At 45.9% G+C, this 13,438-nt stretch overlaps 1 protein-coding gene across 1 annotated transcript in view; it reads right to left on the reverse strand.

Moving 5' to 3' along the window:
• The window catches only part of LOC135526134 (GTP cyclohydrolase 1), a 56,495-nt gene extending 44,549 nt beyond the window's left edge, over nucleotides 1-11,946 (reverse strand). The window contains exon 1 of the mRNA XM_064954255.1: nucleotides 11,411-11,946. Coding sequence (XP_064810327.1) covers nucleotides 11,411-11,777 — 367 coding nt within the window. The 5' untranslated portion in view covers nucleotides 11,778-11,946. The remainder of the gene's footprint in view (nucleotides 1-11,410) is intronic.
• Nucleotides 11,947-13,438: the final 1,492 nt, after the last annotated feature.

A 13,438-nucleotide genomic window follows, 5' to 3' on the forward strand; every position in this document is an offset into this window, starting at 1 on the left:
AAAGTCTTCAACTATAAAATATACTTATTTTGAACTATCCTAGCTGTGCTATTGAGGAACTAGAGCAACTACACTTGTAGTTGTTTCATTTGGAACACAACCCATGCAATCACACAATTACGCAATCCAAAACGGTCTATTATAAATCGCAATCAGGATCAGGTGGGAATGATTTGAAAGCTTGTTCTACTGCCAAGATGACTGGCGAAGTTATAAAATACGGTCTTACAGTGTTAGGCTTTCACAAGGCAAAACCCCCAATTGTACCCATGTTGGGGAATAAGAGATTTGAAAGCTGGGGATGATTAGGTGGCCATGATGGTATAAGGGCCAGATTGGGAATTAAGCCATGACACCGGGGTTAACACCCCTACAAGTGCCATGGGATCTTTAGTGACCACAGAGAGTTAGGACATCCGTTTAACATCCCATCCGAAAAACGGCACCATACACAGGGTAATATCCTGGGGCATTGGGATTTAAAAAATGTTTTCTTCTTTATCAGAGATAAGATTACCTCCTATTGGCCCTCCAACACCACTTCCAACACCATCCAGGGAGAATGTCAGACCATCCATCCGTGAGCTGAAGCTGACGCCAGCTGGGACATGCAGCAAGACAATGACCAAAACACACAAGAAAGTCTAAATTACAATGGCTGAAAAGCAACAAATTCAAGGTTCTGGTATGGCCAAGTCAATGTCTAGATCTAAATCCAACTGAGATGTTGGACTTCCTGAAACGAGTGGTTCATGCTCAAAAACCCACAAATGTCGCTGAGTGAAAGCAGTGTTGCATGGAAGAGTGGGCCAAAATTCCTCCACAGGGATGTGAGAGACTGATCAACAACTACAGGAAGCGTTTGGTTGCAGTCATTGCAGCTAAAGGTGGCACAACCAGTTATTGAGTGTAAGGGGTGTCACGCCCTGACCTTAGTTTGATTTGTATGTTTACAGGTTTTGTTTGGTCAGGGTGTGATCTGAGTGGGCATTCTATGTTGTATGTCTAGTTTGTCTGTTTCTGTGTTTGGCCTGATATGGTTCTCAATCAGAGGCAGGTGTTAGTCGTTGTCATTGTGGGTTGTGGGTGATTGTCTATGTTAGTTGCTTGTGTCAGCACAGTTCTTATTATAGCTTCACGGCCGTTATTCGTTTATTGTTTTGTATTCAGTGTTCAGTGCTTTCTTTAATTAAAGTATCATCATGAACCCATACCACGATGCATTTTGGTCCGCTTCTTACTACGATCGTGACAGAATCACCCACCACAAAAGGACCAAGCGGCGTGGTAATGGGCAGCAGCAGCAGCAGCGATGTCAGGATTTCTGTACATGGGAGCGAGATCTGGACTGTGTCACTACTTGGGAGGGGATAGACAGGTAGACAGGAGCCCGCCTGGGATTCTCTGGAGTGTGAGGAGGGATACCGGCGAATGGAGTCAGTACGGCGGTGCGGTAGGAAGCCCGAGAGGCATCCCCAAAAATGTATTGGGGGGCACACAGGGAGTGTGGCGAAGCCAGGTAGGAGACCTGCGCCAACTTCCTGTGCTTACCGGAGAGCCAGAGAGACCGGGCAGGCACAGTGTTATGCTGTGGAGCGCACGGTGTCCCCGGTGCGGGTGCATAGCCAGCCTTACGCATGGTGTCCCCGGTTCACCAGCACAGCCCAGTGCGTCCTATTCCACCTCGCCGCACTGGTCGGGCTACGGGGAGCATTCAACCAGGTAAGGTTGGGCAGGCTCGGTGCTCAAGAGCTCCAGTGTGCCTGCACGGTCCGGTCTATCCAGTGCCACCTCCACGCACCAGCCCTCCGGTGGCAGCCCCCCCGCACCAGGCTGTCTCTCCGTCTTCTGCCTACAGGTGCTTCCTCCTCTCCAGTGCTGCCAGAGCCTTCCTCCTCTCCAGCGCTGCAAGAGTCTCCCATCTGTCCAGAGCTGCTAGAGTCTCCCGTCTGTCCAGAGCTGCCAGAGTCTCCCGTCTGTCCAGAACTGCCAGTCTCTCCCATCTGTCCAGAGCTGCTAGAGTCTCCCATCTGTCCAGAGCTGCCAGAGTCTCCCGTCTGTCCAGAGCTGCCAGAATCTCCCGTCTGTCCAGAGCTGCCAGAGTCTCCCATCTGTCCAGAGCTGCTAGTCTCCAGTCTGTCCAGAGCTTCTAGAGTCTCCCGTCTGTCCAGAGCTGCTAGAGTCTCCCGTCTGTCCAGAGCTGCTAGAGTCTCCCGTCTGTCCAGAGCTGCTAGAGCCGCCCGTCTGTCCAGAGCTGCTAGAGCCGCCCGTCTGTCCTGAGCTGCTAGAGCCGCCAGTCTGTCCTGAGCCGCCAGGACCTGCCAGAGCCGTCAGTCAGCCAGGACCTGCCAGAGCAGTCAGTCAGCCAGGACCTGCCAGAGCCGTCAGTCAGCCAGGACCTGCCAGAGCCGTCAGCCAGTCCAGAGCTGCTCCTCAGTCCGGAGCTGCCCCTCAGTCCAGTGGGGCCCTTTAGTAGGGTTGCCAGTCCAAGGTCGGTGGCGAGGGTCGCCGTTCCTAGGAGGCCACAGAAGTGGACTAAGACTGTGATGGAGTGGGGTCAAGCGCCAGAGCCGCCACCACGGACAGATGCCCACCCAGACCCTCCCCTATAGGTTCAGGTTTTGCGGCCGGAGTCCGCCCCTTGGAGGGGGGGGGGGGGTACTGTCACGCCATGACCTTAGTTTGCTTTGTATGTTTATAGGTTTTGTTTGGTCAGGGTGTGATCTGAGTGGGCATTCTATGATGTATGTCTAGTTTGTCTGTTTCTGTGTTTGGCCTGATATGGTTCTCAATCAGAGGCAGGTGTTAGTCGTTGTCTCTGATTGGGAACCATATTTAGGTAGCCTGTTTTGTCATTGTGGGTTGCGGGTGGATGTCTATGTTAGTTGCTTGTGTCAGCACAGTTCTTATTATAGCTTCACGGTCGTTATTTGTTTATTGTTTTGTATTTGGTGCTTTCTTTAAAGTATCATCATGAACACATACCAAGCTGCATTTTGGTCCGCTTCTTACGACGATCGTGACAAGGGGACAATTGCTTTTTCACACAGTGGCATTTGGTGTTACATCATTTAAATAAATCTCAACATTGTCTTATTTGTTCACACGGGTTCCAATTATCTAATATTAGGTTTTGGTTGAAGATCTGATAACATTCAGTGTCAGAAATATGCAAAAATAGAGAACATCAGAAAGGGGGCAAATACATTTTCAAGGCAATGTATGCCTGTTGTTTCTCTCTGGCAAACACTGTAATTATGTCTCGAGTCACGACCCCATATAGGCCTACCAATCTTTGTTTTGTTTTCCCTCGTAGCGGAGCTCATATAATTGTTCAAATCTAACGGTTATATCGGTTTGTGGGGACGCGCCCTCCTTTCTCCCTGACTGAGGTTTTTAATTTCCTGGCCGCCCATCTACGGAGGTTGGGGTGGGAGGAACGTTTCTGTGGTAAGCCAACTATCTGACTTGTTGCTTCTGGCCCTGCGGGGTTATTGCAGTGTTGTCGTCTTGTTGCCTGAATGAGCAGCAGCTGCCAGGTTTGGGTGCCATGATGATGAAATCATGGCTAACAACAACAAAATTAAAAGGTAATAGCTTCTCCATACGTCGTAGGGTGTGATAAGTCAGTCATCACCATCTAACCAAGTTTAGATGACGGACTATGCATGTTTAGACTATGCCTTCAGAAAGTATTCATATACCTTGACTTATTTTACATTTTTTTGTGTTACAGCCTGAATTCAAAATGGTTTAAATAAATAGAAAATCTCACCCATCTACACACAATACCCCATAACGACAAAGTGAAAATATATATATTTTTAAACATTTTTGCAAATTTATTGAACATGAAATACAGAAATATCTCATTTACATAAGTATTCATACCCCCGTCAATACTGTGTAGAAGCACCTTTGGCAGCAATGACAGCTGTGAGTCTTTCTCTAAGTCTCAAAGAGCTTTCTACACCTGGATTGTGGAACATATGCTGATTATTTTATTACCATTCTTCAAGCTCTGTCAAATGTGTTGTTGATGATTGCTAGACAACCATTTTCAGGTCTTGCCATAGATTTTCAAGTAGATTTAAGTCAAAATTCTAACTCGGCCACTCAGGATCGTTCACTGTCTTCTTTGTAAGCCACTCCAGTGTAGATTTGTCCTTTCGGTTATAGTCCTGCTGAAAGGTGAATTCATCTCCCAGTGCCTGGTGGAAACCAGATTGAACCAGGTTTTCCTCTAGGATTTTGCCTGTGCTTAGCTCCATTATATTGATTTTGTATCCTGAAAAACTCTCCAGTCCTTAACAATTATAAGCATAACATGATGCAGCCACCACTATTCTGATGCACACACACACACACACACACACACACACACAGGAAAAAAACAGAAAATCAAATCAGCATCTCCCCAAGTCATCTCAGACAAACACACACAATCACAAACATTATGACACCAACACAAACAACCTCATACACACAATGAGTCTCTATGGTTACACCTCAAATTGTTCAATGTCAGGCAGAGGGATTGAGAGGGCTGGTGGCCGTGTTGGCTCATACTCAGCTCTCTCACGCTCATCCTCTTCTCTCCTCTCCCTACCCATTTCACAGTCTCTCCCTTTCCCAGTCTTTGCTCTCTCCTCTCTATCCCTTTCTCTCCCTCGTCCCCCACTCTCTCTCAACCCCCATCCCCCTGCTCCTTCAACACCTAATGACGACATTAAAGTCTGAGGCCAGTCTTCCCAAGTGACTGAGATAATGACAGTATTACACATCCTCCCACTCCTCCATCAATCTCAATGAACGGCTCCTAGGGTGGGCTTTTCTTTCTTTATAAAAGACGAGTCGACATGGAAGGATACCTCCTAATTTGGTGAAAGGAGAGATCATGCATATTGCTTACAGGCCTCTGTTCAAATGCAGTTCTGAAGGATCTGTCATTCAGATTTTTCTTGGAAGGTCATGTGTGTTGATAGCATCATACACGAACGGTAACACTTCCTACGAATAATTCCTAAATAATGCTTTATAAGCGATAGCATCATACATAAACATTAACCCTAACACATGAATACCATCTTCATAATGCATTATAAGTGCATAGGATCATATACAAATATGAACAGTAACACTTCCTATGAATACCCACTTCACAATGTATTATAAGCACATTTATAACACCTTACGAGCTCGTCTTCATGCATGACATATGTGCTAATAACTACCCAATAGCATATAAATAAACAATGAATTAGCAACTAGATTCATAGGGCATTATGACCAGACCTTATAAACCAAACTGTATAATGCACTATATGAAAACAATAAGAACAGAGAGCATCATAGGGATTGATTTTCATTCCTTTACACACCCTTTTTGGCACAGTCTGTCTTGCACATCAAACATGAGTGAATGTTTTTATTAGGACATGGAAATGACAAAGTCTTGGTCAGCAAAAAGGGATTTTAATGGAAATTCTGTGACTAAGTGAGAGTCCACTGTTGGAGTAAGAAGATCCAGTCCTGCATCATTCAAACTCACTTCCTGTATTCCCTGGGCACACAATGAGTCAATCATATGAGCACACATGAAGACTAGGGCCGGGACGATACCAGTATCGCAAAAAAAAATTAAATGACAAAAAAAAGTGACAAGAAGCAGACCAAAGTCTTCGCTCCTTTAAAAACCTGCTATATGTAAAATATTGAGTGCTTGGAAAACAAATAAATGTGACTCTGGATGACAAGATAATGAGGTTTGTTTCCCCATTACAACTGTTTTGTTTCCCTGCCATGATACTAACCCGTATCGCTATACTGGTATAGTCCCGTCCCTATTGAAGACACATATGCACACACACATACACACGGACGGCACACACACACGGCATGTGCTAGTCCCGCATTGCACGTTTAAACAAAGGGGTGGTACAAAATAAGAGCCAATCCAAAAAGGGGGAGAAGACCACCACTGAGGTCTGTGCTGAACACACACATTATATCATCATGACTCTTCACTTTTTGCAGGGTTTAGAGTTTGGTTCGTCCCCTCATGTTCCCAAACCACACATACCTCAAACTGGGGGGAAAGAACATTGAGTACATACATGTAAACCAGGCAGGTTCCAAGCATTCTCAAGCAATTCCAGATGCATGTCTGTATGCTCCGGAGAGCCAGAGAGCAACTAACACATTCCTTGTGTGTGTCTCGCTCTCTCAAAATGTTATACACAGAGCCTCAAAGTGCTCCACATGAAACCAACTCCAGATGAGAGGGGGAGGAGGAGGAGGAGGCTAGGGTGAGGGGTGCTAATATTGTGAGGGGCAGATCCCCAGCTCCACCACTAAAACAGTCCCAACCGTGGAAAAGAGAACCAATATGGTCTGGTCAGGGGATTTGTTGAGCCTGGATGTGCACGTGATTTATGGAGGGATGGGGGTATTGTGTAGAAAGGGAGATTTTACAGATGGATCGGGGGAAAGTACATCAATTGAGAATCTGAGATACAACACCATATTTCTAGTAGGGTTAGGTTACTTGTCTATAAATGTATGATGAACATAATACATTGTGCATCCTTCCTTCTTGATGTACTCTTTTTCTACTTGACTGCCTAAATCACATTGGTCAATTTAATATTTCTTCTTATTATTATTATTATTATTTCAGTGAATGCGGTCTCTCCAGTGGCAATAATTATTTACTATTTTGTACAGCTCAGCACTAAATATGAATCAGTAGCTCTAATACTGATTATTGTATAGCTTCACAAAAACAACACATTTAATTGAATGTATAAAGTTGTCCTGTGAGTGTTTATATAAGGTACCAGCGAAAAGTTTGGACACACCTACTCATTCAAGGGTTTTTCTTTATATTTACTATTTTCCACATTGTAGAATAATTGTGAAGGCATCAACACCATGAAATAACACATAAGGAATCAAGTAGTAACCAAAAAGGTGTTAAATAAATCAAAATATAATTTAGATTATTCAAAGTAGAAACCCTTTGCCTTGATGACAGCTTTACACACTCTTGGCATTCTCTCAACCAGCTTCACCTGGAATGCTTTTCCAACAATCTTGAAGGAGTTCTGACATATTTTTTTATTTATTTTACCTTTATTTTACTAGGCAAGTCAGTTAAGAACAAATTCTTATTTTCAATGACGGCCTAGGAACAGTGGGTTAACTGTCTGTTCAGGGGCAGAACGACAGATTTGTATGCTGTATGCTGAGTACTTGTTGGCTGCTTTTCCTTCACTCTGCAGTCTGACTCATCCAAAAACCATCTCAATTGGGTTGAGGTAGGCTGATTGTGGAGGCCAGGTCATCTAATGCAGCACTCCATCACTCTCCTTCTTGGTCAAATAGCACTTACACAGCCTGGAGGTGTTTTGGGTCATTGTCCTGTTGAAAAACAAGTGATCGTCTCACTAAGCCATCCCAAGTTGGGATGCTGATTAACTGTGCCTTGAACTCTAAATAAATCACTGACAGTGTCACCAGCAAAGCACCCTCCACATAATAACACACAGAAATACGAGCCTTAGGTCATTAATATGGTTGAATCCAGAAACTATAATTTCCAAAACAAAACGCATAGCCCAGTGCGGTACATACCAGCTCCTCGTATCGGCCGGGCTAGAGTGGGCATCGAGCCAAGTGTCATGAAGCCGGCTCTACACATCTGGTCTCCAGTGCGTCTCCTTGGGCCGGCTTACATGGCACCAGCCTTGGGCACGGTGTCCCCAGTTCGCCTGCATAGCCCAGTGCGGGCTATTCCACCTCGCCGCACTGGCAGGGCGACCGGGAGCATTCAACCAGGTAAGGTTGGGCAGGCTCGGTGCTCAAGAGCTCCAGTGCGCCTGCACGGTCCGGTCTATCCAGTACTACGTCCCCGCACCAGGCTTCCTCTGCTTGTCCTCGGCCCAGTACCACCAGTGCTAGCACCACGCATCAGGCCTACAGTGCGCCTCGCCTGTCCAGCGCTGCCTGAGCCTTCCTCCTGTCCAGTGCTGCCGGAGCCTTCCTCCTCGCCAGCGCTGCCGGAGTCTCCCGCCTTTCCAGCGCTGCCAGAGCCTTCCTCCTCTACAGCGCTGCAGGACTCTTCCGCCTGTTCAGCGCTGCCAGAGTCTCCCGCCTGTCCAGCGCCGCCAGTCTGCAAGGAGCAGCCAGAGCCGCCAGTCTGCAAGGAGCAGCCAGAGCCGCCAGTCTGCAAGGAGCAGCCAGAGCCGCCAGTCTGCAAGGAGCAGCCAGAGCCGCCAGTCTGCAAGGAGCAGCCAGAGCCGCCAGTCTGCAAGGAGCAGCCAGAGCCGCCAGTCTGCAAGGAGCAGCCAGAGCCGCCAGTCTGCAAGGAGCAGCCAGAGCCGCCAGTCTGCAAGGAGCAGCCAGAGCCGCCAGTCTGCAAGGAGCAGCCAGAGCCGCCAGTCTGCAAGGAGCAGACAGAGCCGCCAGTCTGCAAGAAGCAGCCAGAGCCGCCAGTCTACATGGAGCAGCCAGAGCCGCCAGTCTGCATGGAGCAGCCAGAGCCGCCAGTCTGCATGGAGCAGCCAGAGCCGCCAGTCTGCATGGAGCAGCCAGAGCCACCAGTCAGCATGGAGCAGCCAGAGCCGCCATTCAGCCAGAATCCGCCATTCAGCCAGGATCCGCCAGTCAGCCAGGATCCGCCATTCAGCCAGGATCCGCCATTCAGCCAGGATCCGCCAGTCAGCCAGGATCTGCCAGAGCCGCCAGTCAGCCAGGATCTGCCAGAGCCGCCAGTCAGCCAGGATCTGCCAGAACCGCCAGTCAGCCAGGATCTGCCAGAGCCGCAAGGGTGCCAGGATCTGTCAGAACCGCCAGTCAGCCAGGATCTGCCAGAACCACCAGTCAGCCAGGATCTGCCAGAGCCATCAACCTTCCTGAGCTTCCTCTCAGTCCCGAGCTACCCCTCTGTCCCGAGCTACCCCTCAGTCCCGAGCTGTCCCTCAATCCGGAGCTTCCCCTAAGTCCAGTGGGGCCCTTGGTTAGGTTTACTAGGCCAAGGTTGGCGGTGAGGGTCGCCAATCTAAGGACGCAAATTAAGAGGACTAAGACTTTGTTGGAGTGGGGTCCACGTCCCGTGCTGGAGCCGCCACCGTGGACAGACGCTCACCCGGACCCTCCCCTATAGGTTTAGGTGTGCGGCCGGGAGTCCGCACCTTGGGGGGGGTTCTGTCACGCCCTGGTCTTAGTATTTTGTGTTTTCTTTATTATTTTGGTTCAGGCCAGGGTGCGACATGGGTTATTTATGTGGTGTGTTTTGTCTTGGGGTTTTTGTAGGTTTTGGGATTGTTGTATAGTAGAGTTGTCTAGGTAAGTCTATGGTTGCCTAGAGTGGTTCTCAATCAGATGTAGGTGTTTATCATTGTCTCTGATTGGGAACCATATTTAGGCAGCCATATTCTTTGAGTGTTTTGTGGGTGATTGTTCCTGTCTCTGTGTTTGTTTGCACCAGATAGGGCTGTTTAGTTTTTCACGTTATGTTTATTGTTTTATATTGTTTGTTATATTCTTTATTAAAGATGTATCGAAATAACCACGCTGCATTTTGGTCCTCCTCTCCTTCGACGGAAGAAAACCTGAACAGAAAGCCCTTTTTCGCGAATGAGCACCGCATCGATTATATGCAACGCAGGACACGCTAGATAAACTACTAATATCATCAACCATGTGTAGTTATAACTAGTGATTCAAGGAATACCTAGGATAGGATAAAGTAATCCTTCTCACCCCCCCCCCTTAAATGATTTAGATGCACTATTGTAAAGTGGCTGTTCCACTGGATGTCAGAAGGTGAATTCACCAATTTGTAAGTCGCTCTGGATAAGAGCGTCTGCTAAATGACTTAAATGTAAATGTAATTATGATTGATTGATTGTTTTTTATAAGATAAGTTTATGCTAGCTAGCAACTTACCTTGGCTTCTTACAGCATTCGCGTAACAGGCAGGCTCCTCGTGAGGCAGGTGGTTAGAGCGTTTGACTAGCTAACCATAAGGTTGCAAGATTGAATCCCTGAGCTGACAAGGTAAAAATCTGTCATTCTGCCCCTGAACAGGCAGTTAACCCACCGTTCCTAGGCCGTCATTGAAAATAAGAATGTGTTCTTAACTGACTTGCCTCTATTTTTTTTTAATTGGCAAAATCGGAGTCCAAAAATACAGATTTCCGATTGTTATGACAACTTGAAATCGGCCCTAATTAATCAGCCATTCCGATTAATCGGTCGACCTCTACTCCACACCATCACACCTACTCCTCCATACTTCACGGTGGAAACCACACATGCGGAGATCATCCGTTCACCTACTCCACGTCTCACAAAGACATGGTGGTTGGAACCAAAAATCTCAAATTTGGACTCAGACCTAAGGACAGATTTCCACCGGTCTAATGTCCATTGCTCGTGTTTCTTGGTCCAAGCAAGTGACTTCTTATTATTATTGATGTCTTTTAGTAGTGGGTTCTTTGCAGCAATTCGACCATGAAGGCCTGATTCACGCAGTCTCCTCTGAACAGTTGATGTTGAGATGTGTTGTTACTTGAACTCTGAAGCATTTATTTGGGCTGCAATTTCTGAGGCTGGTAACTCTAATGAACTTATCCTCTGCAGCAGAGGTAACTCTGGGTCTTCCTTTCCTGTGGCGGTCCTCATGAGAGACAGCATCATCATAGCACTTGACTGAACATGTCTTCAAGTGCAGTCGCAAAAACAAAGTTCTTGACATTTTCCGGATTGACTGACCTTCATGTCTTAAAGTAATGATGGGATTGTCGATTCTCTTTGCTTATTTAAGCTGTTCTTGCCATAATATGGACTTGGTTTTTTACCCAGTAGGGCTATCTTTTGTATAATAACCCTCCCTTCTGTATAATATCCCTCCCTCCCCAACTGATTGGCTCAAACGCATTAAGAAGGAAAGACATTCCACAAATTAACTTTTAACTTGGCACATCTGTTAATTGAAATGCATTCATGAAGCTGATTGAGAGAAGCTGCCATCAAGGCAAAGGGTGGCTATTTGTTTTTTTTTAAATTGGTTACGACATGATTCCATATGTGTTATTTCCTAGGTTTGATGTCTTCACTATTATTCTACAATGTAGAAAATAGTACAAATACAGAAAAACACAGGAATGAGAAGGTGTGTCCATACTTTTGACTGGTACTGTATATAGATGGGTAATGGTCAGATCAGCACCATAAATGTCATATGTGCATATTGCATAGGTCTTAGATGAGAGGTAGGTAACCAAATCTAAATACCACATGTAAAACTCAGGTAAATTAGAAGGTGAGTTGTCACTTTTTTGACAACATAGAAGATTGTTGACAATATTTTAGTTTAGACAAAGGGCATTCCGAACTGACTCACCTATTATTTTCTCCTGGTATCCCTTGGTGAAGAACTGCATCGCAGTTGCGGCTCTCCAGGGAGTTTTGAGAAGTCCCTGTCTTTGCGGGTCTTCGCCGAGTCCCCGGATAATAGTGGTATAAGCAGCTGCCAGACTAGGCAAGCTCATCTCGTTGTCTTCTATACTTCGGGTGCGCTCATGCTTCCAGTTTTCCACGACTGACGACCCTGTATGCGAACTCGACTCACCGGCGGTCCCCGTCCCTTGACATCCCACATTCCGGGTGTCTTTTTTTACCAAGCCGTCAAAGTGTCCGTTTAGAGAACTTTCGTTTGTAGTCGGTCTACTGTCAGCTTGATTGTCGTGACTCTGTTTTGAGCGCTCCATAGTTCAGAATTGACGAGAGGTCCCTTCACGTTCACCTTTTCTCCGTATTGGAAGATGCACTTTCCAGTGTTCTCGCCTCGCAAACTCAGCTTTGTTTAGGGCGCACCTACCGAGTACCCCTGCCAGCAGCTGAACGTGTAAAATTATTTGAAACAAGCACACGTTGGTAGTACCCACTGGCTTTATAAATATATAATCCTTGTGCATTTCTATTGGTCGAGCATTTTGAGTACGTCACGTTCTGTCAGTGGTAAACAGATGGAGAACATGCACTGCTCGAATTCTGTATGGATCCGAATATTCCCATATTCCCATGCCACAGGTAGCCATGATATTCACAAAGTAAAATATAAGCCATCATGTATTCATATAATAAACAACACTGTCAACGATTCACACGTCAATCTTTGGAAATTGTGTATATTTCAATATTGCAGTGTGTTTTTCTAAAAATAATCAGAATTGACTAATAGTTAAGAAACCACAGTGAATCACAGGCTACCACACAATTTAGTTGTTGCACTCTGACAAAAGGTGCAAACGAATTTGTGTTTTTAGGGTGACAAGCAGCTCTGTTGTACAACAGATCAATAAATATATTTACGAAGGCAGAGGTGTAGGAAGAAATTGCTGTGTTGTTGGGAATAAGTAAAAGTGACTGGGCCAACATTTTCCAGCAAAAATACCCCGACATGTTTAAATGCAAATGTGTGCAATCACATTGCATCATTTAACACATAACACAGGACAAATTTGACCAAAAAACACCACCAATTTCCATTGAAAAACAAGCCTGTTATTATTTACGTAATAAGGTACGAGTGGATGTGGTATACGGCCAATATACCATGGCTAAGGGATGTTCTCATGCACGACGCAATGCCTGGATACAGCCCTTAGCCGTGGTATATTGGCCATATACCACAAACCCCCATGGTGCCTTATTGTTATTATAAACTGGTTACCAACATAATTAGAACAGTAAAAACAATGTTGCAGCCAATCATCATTCAGGGTTCGAACCACACAGTTTCTAATGCCAATTAAACAAGGGGTGGGTCTAATCCTGAATGCTGATTGGTTAAAGTACATTCCAGCCAGTGTCTATTCCACAAGTTACAGATCCCGGGGGAAGGGTACAAACCAAAGGGTATGCAATATAGAAGGGTAGTCAGTGGACATTCGGACCCTTGAGGTCAGTAGGTCACATGACCAAGGAGCTATTGAAAAATATAGAAAATTCTTGTAAAATTGTGTGAGATGAAAATGGACAAACAAAGGGTGTGTGATGTGTAGGCCCACTGAGTGTACATTTTGAACCTTGTTTGAAGTCAGTAGGTCACATGACCAAGGACCTATTGAAATGAGACAGTTAGATACATTCATGTAAAAACACGTGAGATGGAAATGGACAAACTAAAGTGTGTGCAATGTGTAGGTCAACTGAGTGTACATTCTGAACCTTGTTTGAAGTCAGTACGTCACATGGAATGTCCACAGTGCAAGGTGTTCTACATTGGATGGACAAAGATGCCTTCAAGACCGCTTAGCAGAACACAAGTATGCCATACAGGTAGGCAATGAAGACTACCCCATGGCAAGGCACTACAAGTTCTTACACTATGACAACCCTGCCTCCCTACAAGCTATGGGTATTGATC

This window comes from Oncorhynchus masou, chromosome 32 (assembly GCF_036934945.1).
Source record: "Oncorhynchus masou masou isolate Uvic2021 chromosome 32, UVic_Omas_1.1, whole genome shotgun sequence".
NCBI classification, from domain to species: Eukaryota; Metazoa; Chordata; class Actinopteri; order Salmoniformes; family Salmonidae; genus Oncorhynchus; species Oncorhynchus masou.